We start from the raw sequence: 16,585 nt of genomic DNA on the forward strand, positions 1-16,585 counted from the left end.
CAGCAAGAAAGAGGCCAGACGCACACCTGCTAGCTCTTGCTGCTTTTTTTTTTTTTCCAAACAATTTATGGGTAAAATTATAAGCATTTTCCTTCTTGCGAAGATGTCTTGAACAATTTCTAACTATATATGCAGAAGTGATGTGTAAGCTAATTTCCTAAGTGAAATTCTGCAGAACACGTGGGCTGGACAGCACTTTGTGTTATCAAAGAGGATAAAACAGAGACACGGGGGAAAGAGAACACATGACAAAGTGTTTACTTTTCAGAGCTTACCAGTACACCAACTGTAACATGTAATAAGTCCTGCCATCTAGTAATTCTGATTAAGAAGCTAAAAGCAGCCTAAACAAATACACACGTAATTCAGAGCTTCCATCCTTAGTCAGAACCGACGTTAAGGCTGGCTGCTGCTTCACGCTAGTTACAGGAAACGATTCACTACTTTTTCATAGATCAAGCCCCTGACCTTCAAGAAAGCATAGGGGAAAAACTGTGTGATCCCTTTCTTTCTTTAAAGAACTGTGGTTTTTTTTTCTTTCTTTTTTTCCCCTACCAGATCTAGGACAGACAAATATCAACACCGACGTACATGTTGCTCAGACTAAAAGGCACAGGAAAACACAGAACACACACTTATTAAACTTCTCTAAAAAATACCAAGTAAAAAGATGAACTCTTTGGAGAAGTTCTAACTCTGTACAGAGCAGCTAACCAGTGAAGGGCCCTCCTATGTAACACACAGAAAGATTTTAATGCCTTGTCAGGAGAGCAGAGCATGTGAGCTTTGCTGAAGCGTCGCATCCCAGGAGGGCGTCTACAGTGCCCACCGAGGGACAAGGGCGGCTTTCTTCTATCCGTTGATGCGGTAGTTTTCATGGATTTCTGGCCGGATGTCACACACAAAAGCCAAGAGGTTATCCAAGACTTCCTCCCTGTTTTGCTGGAAGTAGTTCTGGAGGATGGTCATCTTCTCCTGGGTCTCCTTCTCCACTTCACTGCTGCAGCTGCCATGCGAGCCCAGAGCCTGCAGCAGGACGGCAACACACAGGGGGGTCACAACTGGCCAGGAACTCTTGGGAAACAGCTTACCGATAGGCAAAATGGGTTTTATCAACGACCTGGAAGCAATGCGGCTGAATGACCGAACAGCACATGGGGAAGCAGACACTCGCAAAGTTGATGGGAATCACATTTGTGATTCCCACTGCCAGAAAATTATTCCAGGGACAACACTCACCTCTCCCCAGGGTCTAAGCATGGCCTCAACCAAGGTTACAATGGACCTTAACAGTCAACAACGGAGGAATGGCTCAACAAATCATGGTGTTTCCACATACACGTGGATACCAGCCAATCAGATGGACTGAGTCCTTCCCCACGTCAGGGTCTCTAAAGCATCATAGGTGACCATCCCCGCATCTGTGGATGCTGATGGATGTAGCCTGACAGCAAGGAGTGACCCTTCCCCTTGGCCCCCTATGGACATAGGACGGGGAAAAAAATGGGACATTTGTCCCACTCACCTTCCTTCTGTACCTGATCCTGCCCCTACCCTAATCCAAGGCCCACTTGGGCATGCATCCCTCAACCTTGTAAACAATATTAAAAAGGAAAAAAATTTTAAAACTGTGACTTAGCTTTTAAGCATGAGTAATAAAAAGTATCTTTATGAGAACTTAAAGCAAATTAAGGGGGAGCAAGATACACAACATCAGTGTATTTGTGTGTGTTCGTGTGTGTGAGAGAATTTGTGTGTGTGCTGTTTTAAAAATGAGGAGATAATGGTGTCTTCAAAACTCCTTAACAATTGGGCCAGCATTGTGGCACAGCATATAAGCTGCTGCCTGAGACACAGGCATCCCATAATAAGGACACCGGCTAGTATCCCAGCTGTTCCACGTCCAATCCAGCTCCTGAAAATGGCCTGAGAAAGCAGCAGAAGACAGGCCAAGTGCTGGAATTCCTGCGGCCCATGTGGTAGACCTGGATTTATTTCCTGGCTTCTGGCTTCTTCCCAGTTCAGCCCTGGCCATCGAAGCCATTTGGACAGTGAACTAGTAGACGGAAGAACTGTTTACCCCTCTGACAACTCTTTCAAATAAATAATAAGTATTAAAAAAAAAAAGAAGAAAGAAAAGAAAAACCTCTTGAAACTGCTACCAGGCAGTGGCTCTGGGGACTTCAGGACTGGGAGAGAGGCGACTAGCTTCTCACTGCTGCCCTTTCTACTCCCTACTATCTTTACTGTATTACATCTTACTCTTTCATTTTTACTTGTGATGTAAAACATACTGGTTTCCCAATTTTCTTTTACCTTCTACAGCTTCCATAGCAAGGCAGGCTTTTTGTTAACTGCCATACTTACTTCACTAAAACTTGACCTATCACATTCTGCAAGACACAATATTGTGTCTGAACCTAATTCATCAACCAGCGAGCTTCTCATTTTAATATCCTTTCAGATTGATACGAATTTACAAAGCATCACCAGTGACCACATTTCTTATTCCTCAAAACAACCTATGAGGAGGCTATCACTCCATTTAGATTAGCAAAGCAAGGCTCAAAGGCAGCAGAGTAAACATGCAGAGAGGCGAACACAAGTCTGAGTGCAAATGTAAAGAGCTGTTCACACAGTCCCATCACCACTCGCGCTGCAGAATTACCCTGGGACAGACCACAGGAAATCAACTGCAAACTTATTTTAAGTGTATAACCCTTCCTTGGGGGGAAAAAAAACATTTGTTTCATCAATAATAAACCATTGCCAAGTTCTGGAAGTTATCTCAAAATGGAAACAGTTAACAATGGAAAACCACTAGAAAATTCGAAGCTTTTGCTTTAGCAATGCAATAGGGATACCATCTCCACAAGAAACTGCAGCGTATAGGGTATAACATGGAGACAGGATGGCTGTTGGACACAAGCATTTATACAAGCTTTGCAGGCAGTCTGATGGCTGACAGCACCAATCAGCCCCAAGTTGAGAGACAAACAATTTAGGATTCTTTTTAATCTAATAACATAATTAAATTTTTATAGATTTTTTAAAAATTCGCTTCAAAGGTAGAGAGAGAAATCTTATATCTGCTAGTTCTCTCTCCAAATTACCACGCAACAGTCAGGGATGGTTGAGGCCAAAGCCAGGAAGCTAGCCCTCAACCTGGGTTTCCCATGTGTGTGGCAGAACCCAAATACTTGAGCCATCATCTGCCGCCTCGCAGATGCACAATGACAGGAGGCAGGAATCCCAGGACACAAACCCAGGAATGGGACATGGGCATCCCCAGGGGTACAGTAACCCAGGTGTCCGATGCTCACCCTGCATTTTAAGCTATAATAACAAAACAGTCATCCTGGGCCTGGCACGATAGAATAATGGCTAAAGTCCTTGCCTTGAACACACCAGGATCCCATATGGTAGCAGGTTCTAATCCGGGCAGCCCCGCTTCCCATCCAGCTCCCTGCTTGTGGCCTGGGAAAGCAGTCCAGGACGGCCCAAAACCTTGGGACCCTGCACCTGCGTGGGAGACCAGGAGGAGGCTCCTGGCTTCGGATTGGCTCAGCTCCAGCTGTTGTGGCTGCTTGGGGAGTGAACCATCAGAGGGAAGATCTTCCTCTCTGTCTCTCTTCCTCTCGTTATATCTGCCTTTCCAATAAAAATAAATCAATCTTCAAAAACAAAAACCAGTCATCCTGTGCGAAGTAGGTGGTAGCTTTGGTTACTCGGTAGTAAGAGGGGCACACATCCCTTTTAATACTGGATATAAAGCCACCACAAGGTACAGCTGGAGAACCAAGCAGAGTCAGAAGCAGAGCTAGAAACCTGAGTATATCATTTAAGCTCTAGGATCAAAATAAAGCTGGCCTGTCACCCGAGTGTTTGATTTTCCTGACCAAGAAGTCCCACCGTGTACCGGGACGAACCATGTTTTCTGATATGTGCATCTAAGGGTCCTGTCGGTTTCTGCTCTTTGTTCTGTCTTCCTCCATTCCTGCCCTTCTCAGAGTACTCCCTGCTTCCTCTGTACTCTCTACCATCCAATGCATCATAGTATAGCCTACACTACCTAGCAGCGAACACCGCTCCCACTATGCTATGCTCAAGTGAGGCTCTATTTATGTTACTCCACACTGAAGACTGGCAAGACTACAAGCTGGGCTCTGAGGGCAAGCAGTGAGCCCTTTGTTTACAACTGATTCCCTACCACCTAGCTGGTACTGGGTGCATGTTTAATCATTTCATTCCATACATTATTGTTAAATGAGGACCAGGATTCACTCTCAGTTAAAAAAACAAAAACAAAAACAAACTTTAACTGCCCCAAAAAGATGCGGCCTGATCATATAATAAAATGTTTGATGCACAAATTTTCAAAATTCAACAAGACTCAGAACCTCTGAGCTATGCTGTGTGTCTTTGGAGTCTGGGAAGAGAAGAAAGGGAGGAAAATCAAGCAGGGCCCACCGCAGCTTCCTTGGCTTTGAACTCCTTCTCCCTCTGCAGGCGGTACTGCTCAATTTCAGCCTGCGCCTCTTCTTTGGCCTGCTTCAACCTCCGGTTCTTTCCTGTTTTCAAAAGAGAGAACTAAGTCAGGAAGTGGTTAAAAAGCAAGTAGAAAACCACACACTGAAAAGTAGTTTTCAGTAAACAAGGGGAGGAAAAAAGTTAAAACATCTCCCAAAAGACATGCATGGGAAGAGAATTAGGCTAATAAGTTTCTGACACCTACAGGCTGTATTTAAGAAATGACTACATTAACAAAAATGTACTTGTAACCAAAACCCACGAAAAAGGATGAAAAAAATCGACAGAATGTCAAAATGTTTTCTCCATTTGAACTAACAACCAACAGGGAACTCTTCTTCCTAAGAAATAAACACCTACGTATGGGGCTGGAGCACCAATGAGAAGCTTAGCAAAAAGCTAATATGTTCACAAGAGACACCAACCTAAAATCTAACTAATGGTGGATGATGTACTACTCCAAACCCCAGGCTTGCAGCAAGAAAGCAAAGCAAGGCAGAAAGGCCCGCTGCAGGGAGATGCCTGCAAGACAAGGCTGCACTGGGTGGAGAGGGACAGGGCCTCAGGCGCACGCCTTTCTATACACAGCTAGGGAAAATCTCCAGGTTCTGCCAAAGTCTGTATGAAAAGAGCCCACAAGCCCAGCCAACACAGCCTTCGCTTTGATTTCTCTTCCTGGACACTCACATGGGATGAAAAGACAGTCTCAGATGATCAACCAGAATTTTTAATTCAGAACAAGAGACACTGTACGCTGCCAGAGCCCACAGGAGCCCTACGGGTGAATGACACTCCACTTAATCTTACCCCTTCTGACTGAGAACAGACTGTTGTATGATCACCCAGATGACACCAACACTTCAGGTCTTTCTCAAAGCAACCCAGGAACTACTTGGACTCATCTGCATTATTCCAGCACTATGTCAGGTCTGCTGCTCTACTCCAACCTTTCTCATGCCATCCATCTCAGCTACACTGGCCCACAACCTAACAACAGCATTCAGGGCCCAGGCACTACGCAACAGTCCACCTGATTTTATAACACATCATTCCCAACTCCTCTGATGAACTGCATTCATTACTGAATACCTCCTCTGCCTTTCAGTGAGCATCTGCCAAGTTTCACTTGATAGGCTTCTCTGAAAACCAAAGCACTTCCACAGGAAATCACATTTCCTTCAAATCACGTTGTTCTCAGGCCTCAGACACGGGAGCTGGTGTTTGGCTTTCCTCTAACAAAATAAACCACGGCAATCTTCTTCTTTTTAATATTAAGATCCAAAGCAATGATTTCAGGAAAAATTTGAGTTGGGTCACTGCCTCAGAGGCAAGTCAGCCATAGTTAGAGATTAAGACAGCTGATAACTTTCTCAGACTGCAGCTGTGAGATGCCAAGTAGCCACAAACTAGCTCCTTTAGGACAAACGCGCTCAGGGTAAGCTAGGAGCTGCCTAAGCCACACAACACCCTCCAGCAAGCTTGACAGGCTTGCTTCCCCCAGACAGACTGACACCCTTCCCAGCTGAGCCAGCTTACTCCTGATGAGACCTGGCTGGACCCAGAGAAGTCATTCTGGAACTACTGTGTCAAGGGCATGACTGGAAATATTCCACAAGGAACTCGGAATGTTCCAGTCGCTGGAGTAAGAGAAGGATTCTTCCCATTTCCATGCCCCTCATAGAAAGCTCCTTCTGTGTGACACAGCATCACAGGGTCCTTAATTGAGACTGGACAAGTTGTGCGTGATGTCTACTAGAACGTGCAACAGAACCAAGTCCTACAATAAACACACGAAAAGTTACTAAGACCAACATCTCTTGCTTGGTATTTTAGCCTTGGATGATAAAGGGGACCTTTGGGCCCCAACAATGCTATTTCACCAAAGAATGATGAAAACATCTCTCTGAGCCTTACTTTTTCCCATCCGTAAAAAAAGAACACATGCATCCTTCTCCCAGCTGGAAATCTAAGGACATAAAATTAAGTCAGATAGTCTCTGTTCCCTCGGGTGACTGAGCCATGTAAGCAAACTCTGAAGAGGGGCTCCCAGTCCAGTGTGGGGAAGGAGGGTGAGTCAGGGAACACATGCTGGAAGAAGGGCTGCCTAAATGTTCAAGTCCAAAGCAGGAGTAAGGATTAGAGAAGCGAGGGGAGGAAAATGGCAAGGCTCTTCCAATCCGATGACAAGGCGCATGCCAAGGGCAGCAGGCAAAATAAACGGAGGCGCTCTTCAATTATTAGTGGAGTGGGGGTGGGGGGATTCAGCGTGCTGGACAAGGCTTATCCCTGAAAGGGGTCTGCGCTGGATTCTGCACACCCGAAACGGAGTGAGGCAAATTGCACCTGCACTTTGAATGGATGAACGACTGCAGGGAGAATGGGTTGGAAGAAGCCGGTTTCTTCCGCTTCGGCCCCACCGAGAAAGTTCTGTGGCAATCCTGCATTTCTCAAGGCGAGCCCTGAGCTCACCTGTAATTACCCTAGCCAGGATTTGCTTCCTGGTTTACCTGGACGTGGGAAACCATGCTGGTAGAGATTGCTGACGCAGCGAGCACCAGGCCTGCACTTGTCCGCCGCCTTAAAAAGCAGGACTAAAACTAGGAGCCAACGGGTTAGGGCGCGACAGGAGCTCCCCGAGAAGTTGGTGTCCTGGGCTGAGACGCTGGCGGCTGGGAGAAAGGGATCGAACCACCCCCCCCCCCCAAAAAAAAACCCAAACCTGGCTAGGTGTGGCGGGTGGGGGAAGAACAGCAAGCAGGACTCCGAGTTTCCAGCGAGAACAGTGGGGCAGATGACGGCTCGCCGCCCAAAGCAGCAGGTGGGAGGGCAGTCTTTGGATCGCCGGATTTTGCCCGCCCCCCAGGCCCCAAGGCACACGTTCACACACCGTTTGCCTCTATACTCAGGTACTTTGCGCATATCAAGCCCTTCTAGACCCTCAGCCCAGGAGAGCTTCCAGGGCCGCAGCCATCTCCTCACCCCACGCCGTTTTCTGAGCCCCATCCAACCGCCACCTCGCGCCTAAACTCACGCTTGCGGGCCTCCGACACCTTCTCCGCGGCCCGCTTCTCGGCCTGCAGCAGCTGCTGGATACCCTGAGACTGACTTGCCATGGCGGATTGGACCCCGGGAGCCCAGGACAGCGGCCTAAGTCGACTCGAGGGTTCCTCACGTCACCTGACCAGCCAGCCACAATCTGCGTCTGCGCCGAGGGCCGACGCCCCGCCCACTCCGTCACGTGACCTGCGCAGCGCGGCGTCAGCTGACAGCCGCCAGACCGAGCCGGGATGAGGGTAGCGGCCGGGCGTCGCACTGCGCCTGCGCAGTGCCTGAGCGCGCTCGGCTCCCCGCCACAGCCTCCTGGCTTGTTTTGTCTTAGCTACTCTGACTCGTCCCTATTGTCCTGGAGACCCGGGACACTGATACAGGTTGCATGAGTTCCGTGGGGGATTCCTAACTTCCGTGCTAGCTACCTGTCTCTTTTCAGCAGGTTCTTTATTTTTAGATTTAGGGAGATTCTTGCCAGTAGTAGGGGTGGAATCTTGGGTTGCCGGCAGGGAAAATGTGGACCAACTCTTGTTAAAAAAAAAAAAAAAAGATTTGGGGCAGGTCCATATCCTTCTGACCGTGAGTTCGAGAAAGGATTGGACAAATTTCCACACACGTCCGACCCCGTTCTGCTTTGATATTCAAGAAAGCAAGAAAAACACAGTCGCTAGCTGGACTCATCGACTATGGACCAAAGGCAGGTGAACTAAAATGTGTAATTAGAAGCCGTGGTCAAAGCAGGCACGGAAAAATGCAGGGTGCTTGAAAAAGGCTCCAGGGGCTGGCCTCATTTGCAGCCTGCTGCCACTGCCCCTGGGATGACGGGAGGCCTGAAGACTTGGTTTCCTTCCCCCTGACTCTTGGCCGGGGCCTTCCCTAGACGTGACTGTTGCCACCATCTGGGGAGTGGGCCAGTGGTGCTAACCGTCACAAGGCACGTCTGAATCAGGCCAGCGCTGCCAGGGGAACCTCTGACTCACCGGGCACTCCAAGCCTGGAAAGGGCTAGATGACCTGCCAGAGATCACCAAGTGCTGAGAACCCAAGATAATGCCAGGATTGTTCTTGCTAGGAACATCTGCGTGCTCAAGCAAGAGCTGCAGTTATGACGGCTGATGGAGGTTAGAGGTGGGCTTTGAAACACAGCTAAAATCCAAAATACCTCTCCCTTTGGGGTGGCGTGAGGACTGGATCTTGCTGGAGGATCTCTGGGACTTTTAAATCCCATCAGTGATTTCTCCAAAAGATTCAGAAACATTGTTCTCAGGAAACAAGATTCACAGTTAACAAAAGAGTAATGCGTGCTTCTGGAGATAGAGCAAAGATTCAGAGCTGATAGTAGCCAAAAGTGGAATGTGTAAATAGAACCTGACATGACACTACAATAGGATTGTATGTAGTCATTTTTTAACATTTTATTACTATTGTTATCATTTTATGATACACTTCCATATTCCTTTATTCCCTCCCCTATTCCCTCCCCCCAGTTCCTCTATATCATTACTAACATATAGTTCTTCATACTCAGTCGTATGTCCATCACTGCAGGCATGGACAAGGGCAGAGAACTGAATGTAGTCATTAAAAGAAGTAAAGGATTGATAGAAGCTACAGCATGGACAAGCCTTGATACTGTTAGGTGAAGTGAAAAAAAAAAACGGTATCAAAGGCCACATACTGTACAATCTCATTTTCCTGAAACAGCCAGAATAGCCAAATCTATGGAGACATACATTAGATCAATGACCGGCCAGGGGCTGGGGAGACCAGCCAAGGAGTGGGGAAGTTGGCATGGGATGTCTCTACAGGGTATTGGAAGTGGTCTGAAATTAGGCTCTAGTGATGGTATACACCCTTGGAAATATACAGAATCTGCCTAATGATAAACTTCTGAATAATTGCTATTGGGATTATGTTATTCCAGTAAAGCTAGCTGTCACTTTTGAAAAGAGATAATGATGATGATTGTGTGTGGAGTCCTCTCACTGTTTCTAGTTCCTAGTAAGTGCCAGGAAATGGAAGCTGTTATTTTTTTATCTGTCTAGTAGGGTAATTCTTGCACAATTTTGATCCTACAATTAACAAAAACCTTCTTATTAAGGTCTTTGGTTACCCAATTCCTTAAAGAAACCAAGTATATACAAATTCCAGAACTCTTTGGCTGCTAGAAGCATTTCAGATGTTTATTGTGTGAAGAGGGAAACACTGGACAATACCTCCTCTGAAATTGTCCAGACCGATTTGGGTTTTCTGCTGATCTGAGTGGGTGTTTGTTTGTTGTCAAGATGTGGGTACCCGGAGGAGGTGTCCCATGGTTATGGGGTACAACCAGTGGTAGCCAGCACCCATTGACAGTGGGCAAATGAAATGCTGCTGTGTCCCCTACCCTCTGTCCTAAGGTGGATCCTAACAGCAATGGAAATTTTTTTTTTTTTTTAGATCTTCATTACTTATGGGCAATACCAACAACAGTGATAAAGGGGACGTTGACCATCTCAGGTGATTATAAGCAAACAGCCTCTTATGGATGATTGATTAATGAATTACATCAGAAGAACTTGTGACAGAGGTACAGATAAGTATGTGATAGAGTAAGATTCACATATAATATCTCTAGATTTGACATCGTGTTATCTTATATTAGAGCAAACATATATCTGACCTTTTCGGATTGGCTCATTTCCCTTTGCATAATTTATGGTCTCTAATTTGGCCCATTTCGCCACAAAGTAATGTATTTGATTTTTTTTAATAGCCAAGTAGTATTCCATAGTGTAGATGAACCACAATTTCCTTAACCAGTCCTCTGTTGATGGGTATTTAGGTTGCGTCCGTGTTCTTGCAATTACTGATTGTGCTGCAATGAACATTGGGGTGCATGTTGCTTTGTCGTGTAACAAGTCTTTTGGATATATTCCTAGAAGTGGTATTGCTGGGTCATATGGTAGGTGGTTTTTAAATTGCCTAAGTGTTCTTCATACTGACTTCCATAGTGGCTGCACTAGCCTGCATTTCCTACCAGAGAGGGATCCCTTTTCTCCCCAACCTCGCTAGCAGGTATTGTTGGTAGTTTTCTGAATATGGGCAATTCTTTCTGGTGTGAAGTGGAACCTCAGTGTTGTTTTTATTTGAAATTCCCTTATTGCCAGAGAGCTTGAGCATTTTTTCATGTGGCTATTAGCCATTTGAATTTGTTCTTTTGTTAAGTGCCTGCCCATTTCCCTTGCCCATTTCTTGACTGGTTTGTTTGTTTTGAAGCAATGGAATGTTAATTCCATCCTCAACCACTCCGCCCACCACTTAGGTATTCGCTCCTGCCCACCTGTGACTCACCTATCATCTGAGAGGGGATGGTATTGCATTGTTGTGTATCCACTCCACTCACAAGCCCCTTTTAAAAGACCTGTGGAGCAGGGACTCTCTCTTTCTGGTCAGGTGCTTCCATTGCTCTGGCACCTCAACTCCTGGCTGACCAAGGACATGTAATCCTCTGAGCATGGTCCCTGTGTACTGCTTAGATGGGACAATGGATATAACAATATTATTTCTGGTTTGTGTACCATCAGGAGTTCCAGGAGAGGTGAAACCTAGTAGTAGTGTAATGTGGGCAGAGAAGCCAGGGAAAAGTGAATGTCTGCAGTTTTGTAAGTGTGTCCAGGTTATTCGTTGCATGTCCCTTAGGATAGCTTATATTGTTGGGGAAGCTGGGACATAGGTCTTCAGCTTTATGGATGGACTTAAGGATAGTGACCATTTGTGCCTTTTGGGATTATGTTTGGTTGGATTGGTGATTTGCTGTTTTTAGTGTGCTCTATTATCACCAAGCTTGGTTAATAGCGACTCCTTAATAAACCTTAGACATGTCTAGTGTGATCTCGCTCGCACCTCGTAACGACATAGTAACTAGGGAATGTGGGGGAAGCAGCTGCCCTGCCAAGGAAGACGAGAACTCTCAAGCCAGCAGGCTAGAGCAAACAGGGGCAAGGTCGTCTGAAGGGCACATACTGGATCCCAGGCCTGGTTCCTCTGACCTTGGAATGCCTTAGCAGACCAGAGCAAAGGATATTCACATCCCAATGCTCTTCACCAGCTCCAGCTGAGAGATGTCTCACCACCTCTGCTACAGGGCTGAGGTTCAAACCCTGACCCTCTCCTTCAGTTACTGGGTCATCTTAAGCAAATGACTTAACCTGAGTTTCACATGTCTTGTATGTTAAGACATGGCATTAGGCTACATGTTTGGCACAGGTATTAAAATGCCTTTTGGAGTGATCACATCTCAGGTCCCCAGGTTCCGCTCCTGCTGTCATGCATTCTGGCAGACCACAGATGACCACTGAAGTAGTTGTGCTCTTGTCACCCACAGGAGAGCCCCAGACCCTTGGGAGTTCCTGGCCCCCTGCCTCCATCCCGCATCAGTCCTGGCTTTTGCCCGCATTTGAGGTAGTTGGAAATTCTCACTCTGTCTCTCAACTTTGCAAGCAAAATTACAATAAATAAATGCTTTTAAGTGGGATTAATCATTAGGAGAATTAAATCTCCTCATATCAACTTTAAATGTACTCACCACTGACAAAAACATGTATCTGGCCCTCATAATGGTTTCTTAAAAATAGCAATAAATGGACTTTTAGTTTTTATGTGACTGTAGGACATTCAGAATCTTTGCTATTCTGGGAGGCATAGCCAGTTGCATCCTCTCTGAAGGCTCCAAGAGCCATTGATATGGAGATGAATGAGCAGGAAGCCTCCTGGTGTACAGGTTTAGGTATAAACAATCTGTGTTTTGGAAACTGTACCTTGCTGTTGAGATGTAAATGGATCAAGCCCCTCCTTCTTGGATGCCTACATGACAACTTTGCTTTAAAAGTCTTGGCTGAAACATCCAACAGCGAGAGCCAGATTGGGTTGAAGGCCAGTCAAGAAAAACCACTGTTCCTGCTAGGACAGGAGGTGGACTGAGTAGTGCTGGCTCATGGACCCCCTGGTATGCGCAAAATCTGGCTTTGGGAGGGGTTCTGATGGAGGAGCCTGGGCAACTCCTCTGGCAGGACACAGTCCCTGCAGGTTAGCGCAAGAAGCATGATAGGAACCAGACCAGAATAGGCCATGAAAAGTTTCCCACTGACATACATTTGACATGGGTCGGGGGGAAGACCAGGCTGAATCAGTTCACGTCATCCACTGGCAAATCAGAGCACCAGAACAGAGTGTGGGTCGAGCCAGGTTCGGTCGTGACAAAAAAAAAAACAGTGCACGTTACAGAATGCCAAGGTGAGGTTACCTGTACCGGATGTGACAGCAGCACCCAACCAGTACACTCTTGAGAACTAGGAAGGGAGGGGGCAGAGCCGGCATGGGGAATAAGGGGGAGATCCCCTTGCTGGATGGCTACTGCCACTGGAGAGCATAGGCTGGGATGGGGGCAGACCAGACTAAGCAGGGCTACAACACCTGTGTGCCTCATGTAGCCTAGATCAGGGAAAAGTCAGGCTGGGCTGATTGTTTCCATTGGTGCAAACAAAAACTAGAGTGGGTGAGGGTTGTTTGGGCTTAGCCGCAGCATCAGCTGGCAGAAGCTGGCATTGGGGATAATCCTGTCAAGCCAAACCACAGAACCACCTGGAGAGTGCATAATCCGGGAGTGAGAGCAACCTGAGAGGGGAATAGTGGGCTCCTCCCTCTTGGGTTACCACTCCCACGGGAGGGCACGAAAACTAGCACAGGGGACTGGGGTGGCTAGACAGAGAAGCACTCAACAACAGCCATGAGGGCTGGATAGTTGAGCTGTTTAGATAGAACTAAGCTTCAGTACCCATCGACATATACAAGAGCCAAATGGGATGTGGGACAGACTGGACTAGTCAACTACACGTACTGGCAAACCAGGGTAGGGGGCGGGCCTTGTGGGGGTTATTGTGGGTTGCTCTGACTAGGCTGCAGCTCCCACTGGTTTATGTGAGGGCCGAGTATGTGCTGGGCAGAACCAGGCTAGACTGCAACACCCATTGGTTCCACTGGAAGTTGGGGCTGAAAACAGAACCAACCCAGCAATTGCAACCACCAGCTGATTGGGGCAATGCACTGTGCTGGGCCCTGTGCTTGCTAGAACATACAAGAATCTGGTCTGGGAATACCTCAGACAAAGTTTCTTTGGGGATCTCCCCAATCGAAATGGCGGACTCAGAACCCTAACCATGAAAAGACAGAAGACAGAGCAAGTCAATCAACCACCTCAGCTATATGTTGGCAGTGAAATACTGGGCAAATGGAGACTCTATGATGGACTATGTCAATCAGTGGATTCTTCAACGACCTCATCGTGTTTGGAGTGGCGAGACTGGCAGCGATTCATAACTGGTGAACTATCAAAACCACTTGAGCAAGTATCTCAGCGCATGCCCCACATCCGGGACCTGGGGTGGGTGGGAAACTGGGTAGGGTTTCTCCCTCAATATTCCCCTTTACCTCAGATACATGAAGGAAACAATATGGAAATAATAGTCTTATCCCTTCCCTATAGCCCTTGAACCTTTTTACCCTAATTAACTATGTAAAGATTGTAAAAATATTTAAAAAAACCACAAATAATAAAATTTAAAAAAACTATTTAAAAAAATAAATAAACTTCGACTATTGACCATCAGTCAATAGTCCACACGTGTTATTATCGTCTCTGTGCACCAAGTCCGTCTCTGCAGGACAGTGACATGTGACAACCTCTACTTGGTTAATGAACAGACTCCTCTTTGAGACTGCAGGCTTGCTGTACGTAGTCAGGCAGGTTCACTGCACAAGGAGGCAATGTGGTGGAAATCCGGGCTGTGCTCCAACTCTGCTGAGAGGAAGGAAGATTTCCCTAAATTATAGTGTCCAGAAATACTGGATGGCTGAGCCGTAGTCGTGAGACAAAATCCATAGAGAGGACTTGCTTCATAGAAAACAACTATATGTCCTACCCCCGTCTTCACCACCACCACACAGGACTTCCTGGCAGACAACTTTCTGGTTTCTGCATCAGATGACTCTCAAACATTGCCACGTTGGAATGTTGAAAATTAGCAGTTAACCCTTCCTCTCCTTTGACCTAGTCTGAAGAGAACTGTGAAGAGATCCGGTTGATAGGCACAAATGTGAAGGAGAAAATGCTGATCGTCCTGCGAAGCTGCTGCCTCAGCTCTGTGTGTTTCTGTTAAGGAATCTACTTCCTGTCTCACTCTCTTCACTGTTAGCAGGTGCAGGATGCCACTGGCTTAGGTTTGCTGCACCTTTGCAGAAGCTAAGGAACAAGTCGGAAAATGGACCAAGGGGAACTAGAAACTGCACATTTTCCTGGAAATTACCTGCAAAGACAGCTGAATAAGGCACAAGCAAAGAGGAATTAATGATCCACTTCCCATTCATCGTTGGTTTAAAACTGTGTATTAAGTACCTGGTATATGCCAGCCTTCAGCCAGGTGCTTCTATGTGAGCACAACAGACATAATGTTTGTTTTGTTGGGGTGTTTGGCTAATGAGGGAGATAGCAAAACAAAATTGTCCACCAGTGAATATATTGGGCTGTCCAACATGGGAACTACTAGCCATGGGTGACTACTAAACTCTTGAAACATGGCTTGCCCTAATTGAAATGTACTGTGATTAAAAGATAGGCTGCAGATCTTAAAAACTTATTATAAAAAAAATGTTGCAAGATGTATCATTTAGCATTTTTGTTGCTGATTGCAGGTAGACCTAACGTGTTTTACATTAGACTATGTAAAATTTCTTTTTCTTATTTAAAGATTTAGTTGTTATTATTAGAAAGTCAGATATACAGAGAGGAGGAGAGACAGAGAGGAAGATCTTCCGTCCCTTGATTCACTCTCCAAGCAGCCACAACGGTCGGTGCCGCACGGATCTGAAGCCAGGAACCTGGAACCTCTTCCAGATCTTCCATGCAGGTGCAGGGTCCCAAGGCTTTGGGCCATCCCTGACTGCTTTCCCAGGCCACAAGCAGGGAGCTGGATGGGAAGCAGGGCTGCCGGGATTAGAACTGGCGCCCATTTGGGATCCTGGTGCATGCAAGGCGAGGACTTTAGCAGTCAGGCTACCACATCGGATCCTATAAAATTTCTTATTGCAGCTGATTTTACTACTTCCTACCATTAAGACAGCTACTGTTGGAAAAAGGAAATAATGAATGCTGATGAGAATGAGGATAAACTGGATCACTTTGACATTGTTGATGGGAATGTAAAATGGTACAGTTACTAAGAAAACAGTATGATGCTTTTCAAAACATTTAAAATAGAATTATCTTATGATCTAGCAATTTTACTTCCGGACGTATGCTCAAAAGAATTGAAAACAATGTCTCAAGTAATGTTTGTTTGCTCATGTTGACAAAACCACTATTCATCATCACCAAAAGATAGCAGCAACCTCAGTGTCTATCTTGGGATGAATGGGTAAACAAATGTGATCATTATTTGTTATTTTTCTATAACAGAATATTCTTCAGTTTTAGTAAGTTATTTTGCTGAACCATACAGATGAATCCTGAAGACTAGAAACTAAGTGAAATAAGCCAGTCACTGAAAGATTTAATAGAGGCAGAAGGTAGAATGGTGGCTACCAAGGGCTAGGGAGAAGAGGGGAGTGGGAGTTATTAAAGGGGTATGGGGCCAGTGTTGTGGTGCAGCAGCTAAAGCTGCCCCCTATTATGCTGGCATCCCATATAGTTGCCAATTAGTGTCCCAGTTGTTCTACTTCTTTTTTTTTTTTAAAGATTTATTCATTTTTTTATTACAGCCAGATATACACAGAGGAGGAGAGACAGAGAGGAAGATCTTCGATCCGATGTTTCACTCCCCAAGTGAGCTGCAACGGCCGGTGCGCGCCGATCCGAAGCTGGGAACCAGGAACCTCTTCCGGGTCTCCCACGTGGGTGCAGTGTCCCAATGCATTGGGCCGTCCTCGACTGCTTTCCCAGGCCACAAGCAGGGAGCTGGATGGGAAGTGGAGCT

The 16,585-nt window shown here is 46.2% G+C and overlaps 1 protein-coding gene across 1 annotated transcript; it reads right to left on the reverse strand.

The window, feature by feature from the left end:
- Positions 1-233: 233 nt before the first annotated feature.
- Positions 234-7,740, reverse strand: ATP6V1G1 (ATPase H+ transporting V1 subunit G1). Its single transcript, XM_004594949.3, has 3 exons — positions 7,562-7,740; positions 4,471-4,571; positions 234-1,026 (listed from the first exon to the last, which is right to left on the reverse strand). The coding sequence occupies exons 1-3, from the start codon at positions 7,641-7,643 to the stop codon at positions 853-855; spliced, it is 357 nt and encodes a 118-aa protein (XP_004595006.1). The 5' UTR covers positions 7,644-7,740; the 3' UTR covers positions 234-852.
- Between the last annotated feature and the right edge of the window lie 8,845 nt (positions 7,741-16,585).

Source organism: Ochotona princeps, chromosome 14, assembly GCF_030435755.1.
Source record: "Ochotona princeps isolate mOchPri1 chromosome 14, mOchPri1.hap1, whole genome shotgun sequence".
Classification (NCBI taxonomy): Eukaryota; Metazoa; Chordata; class Mammalia; order Lagomorpha; family Ochotonidae; genus Ochotona; species Ochotona princeps.

Bases quoted from the DNA above. Each gene is read 5' to 3' on its own strand.
- ATP6V1G1 (XM_004594949.3), bottom strand. From the start codon at position 7,643: ATGGCAAGTCAGTCTCAGGGTATCCAGCAGCTGCTGCAGGCCGAGAAG. The intron at 4,572-7,561 runs GTGAGTTTAGGC...TTTTGAAAACAG, and splicing joins GGTGTCGGAGGCCCGCAAGC to GAAAGAACCGGAGGTTGAAG. The intron at 1,027-4,470 runs GTGGGCCCTGCT...GTCCTGCTGCAG, and splicing joins TCAAAGCCAAGGAAGCTGCG to GCTCTGGGCTCGCATGGCAG.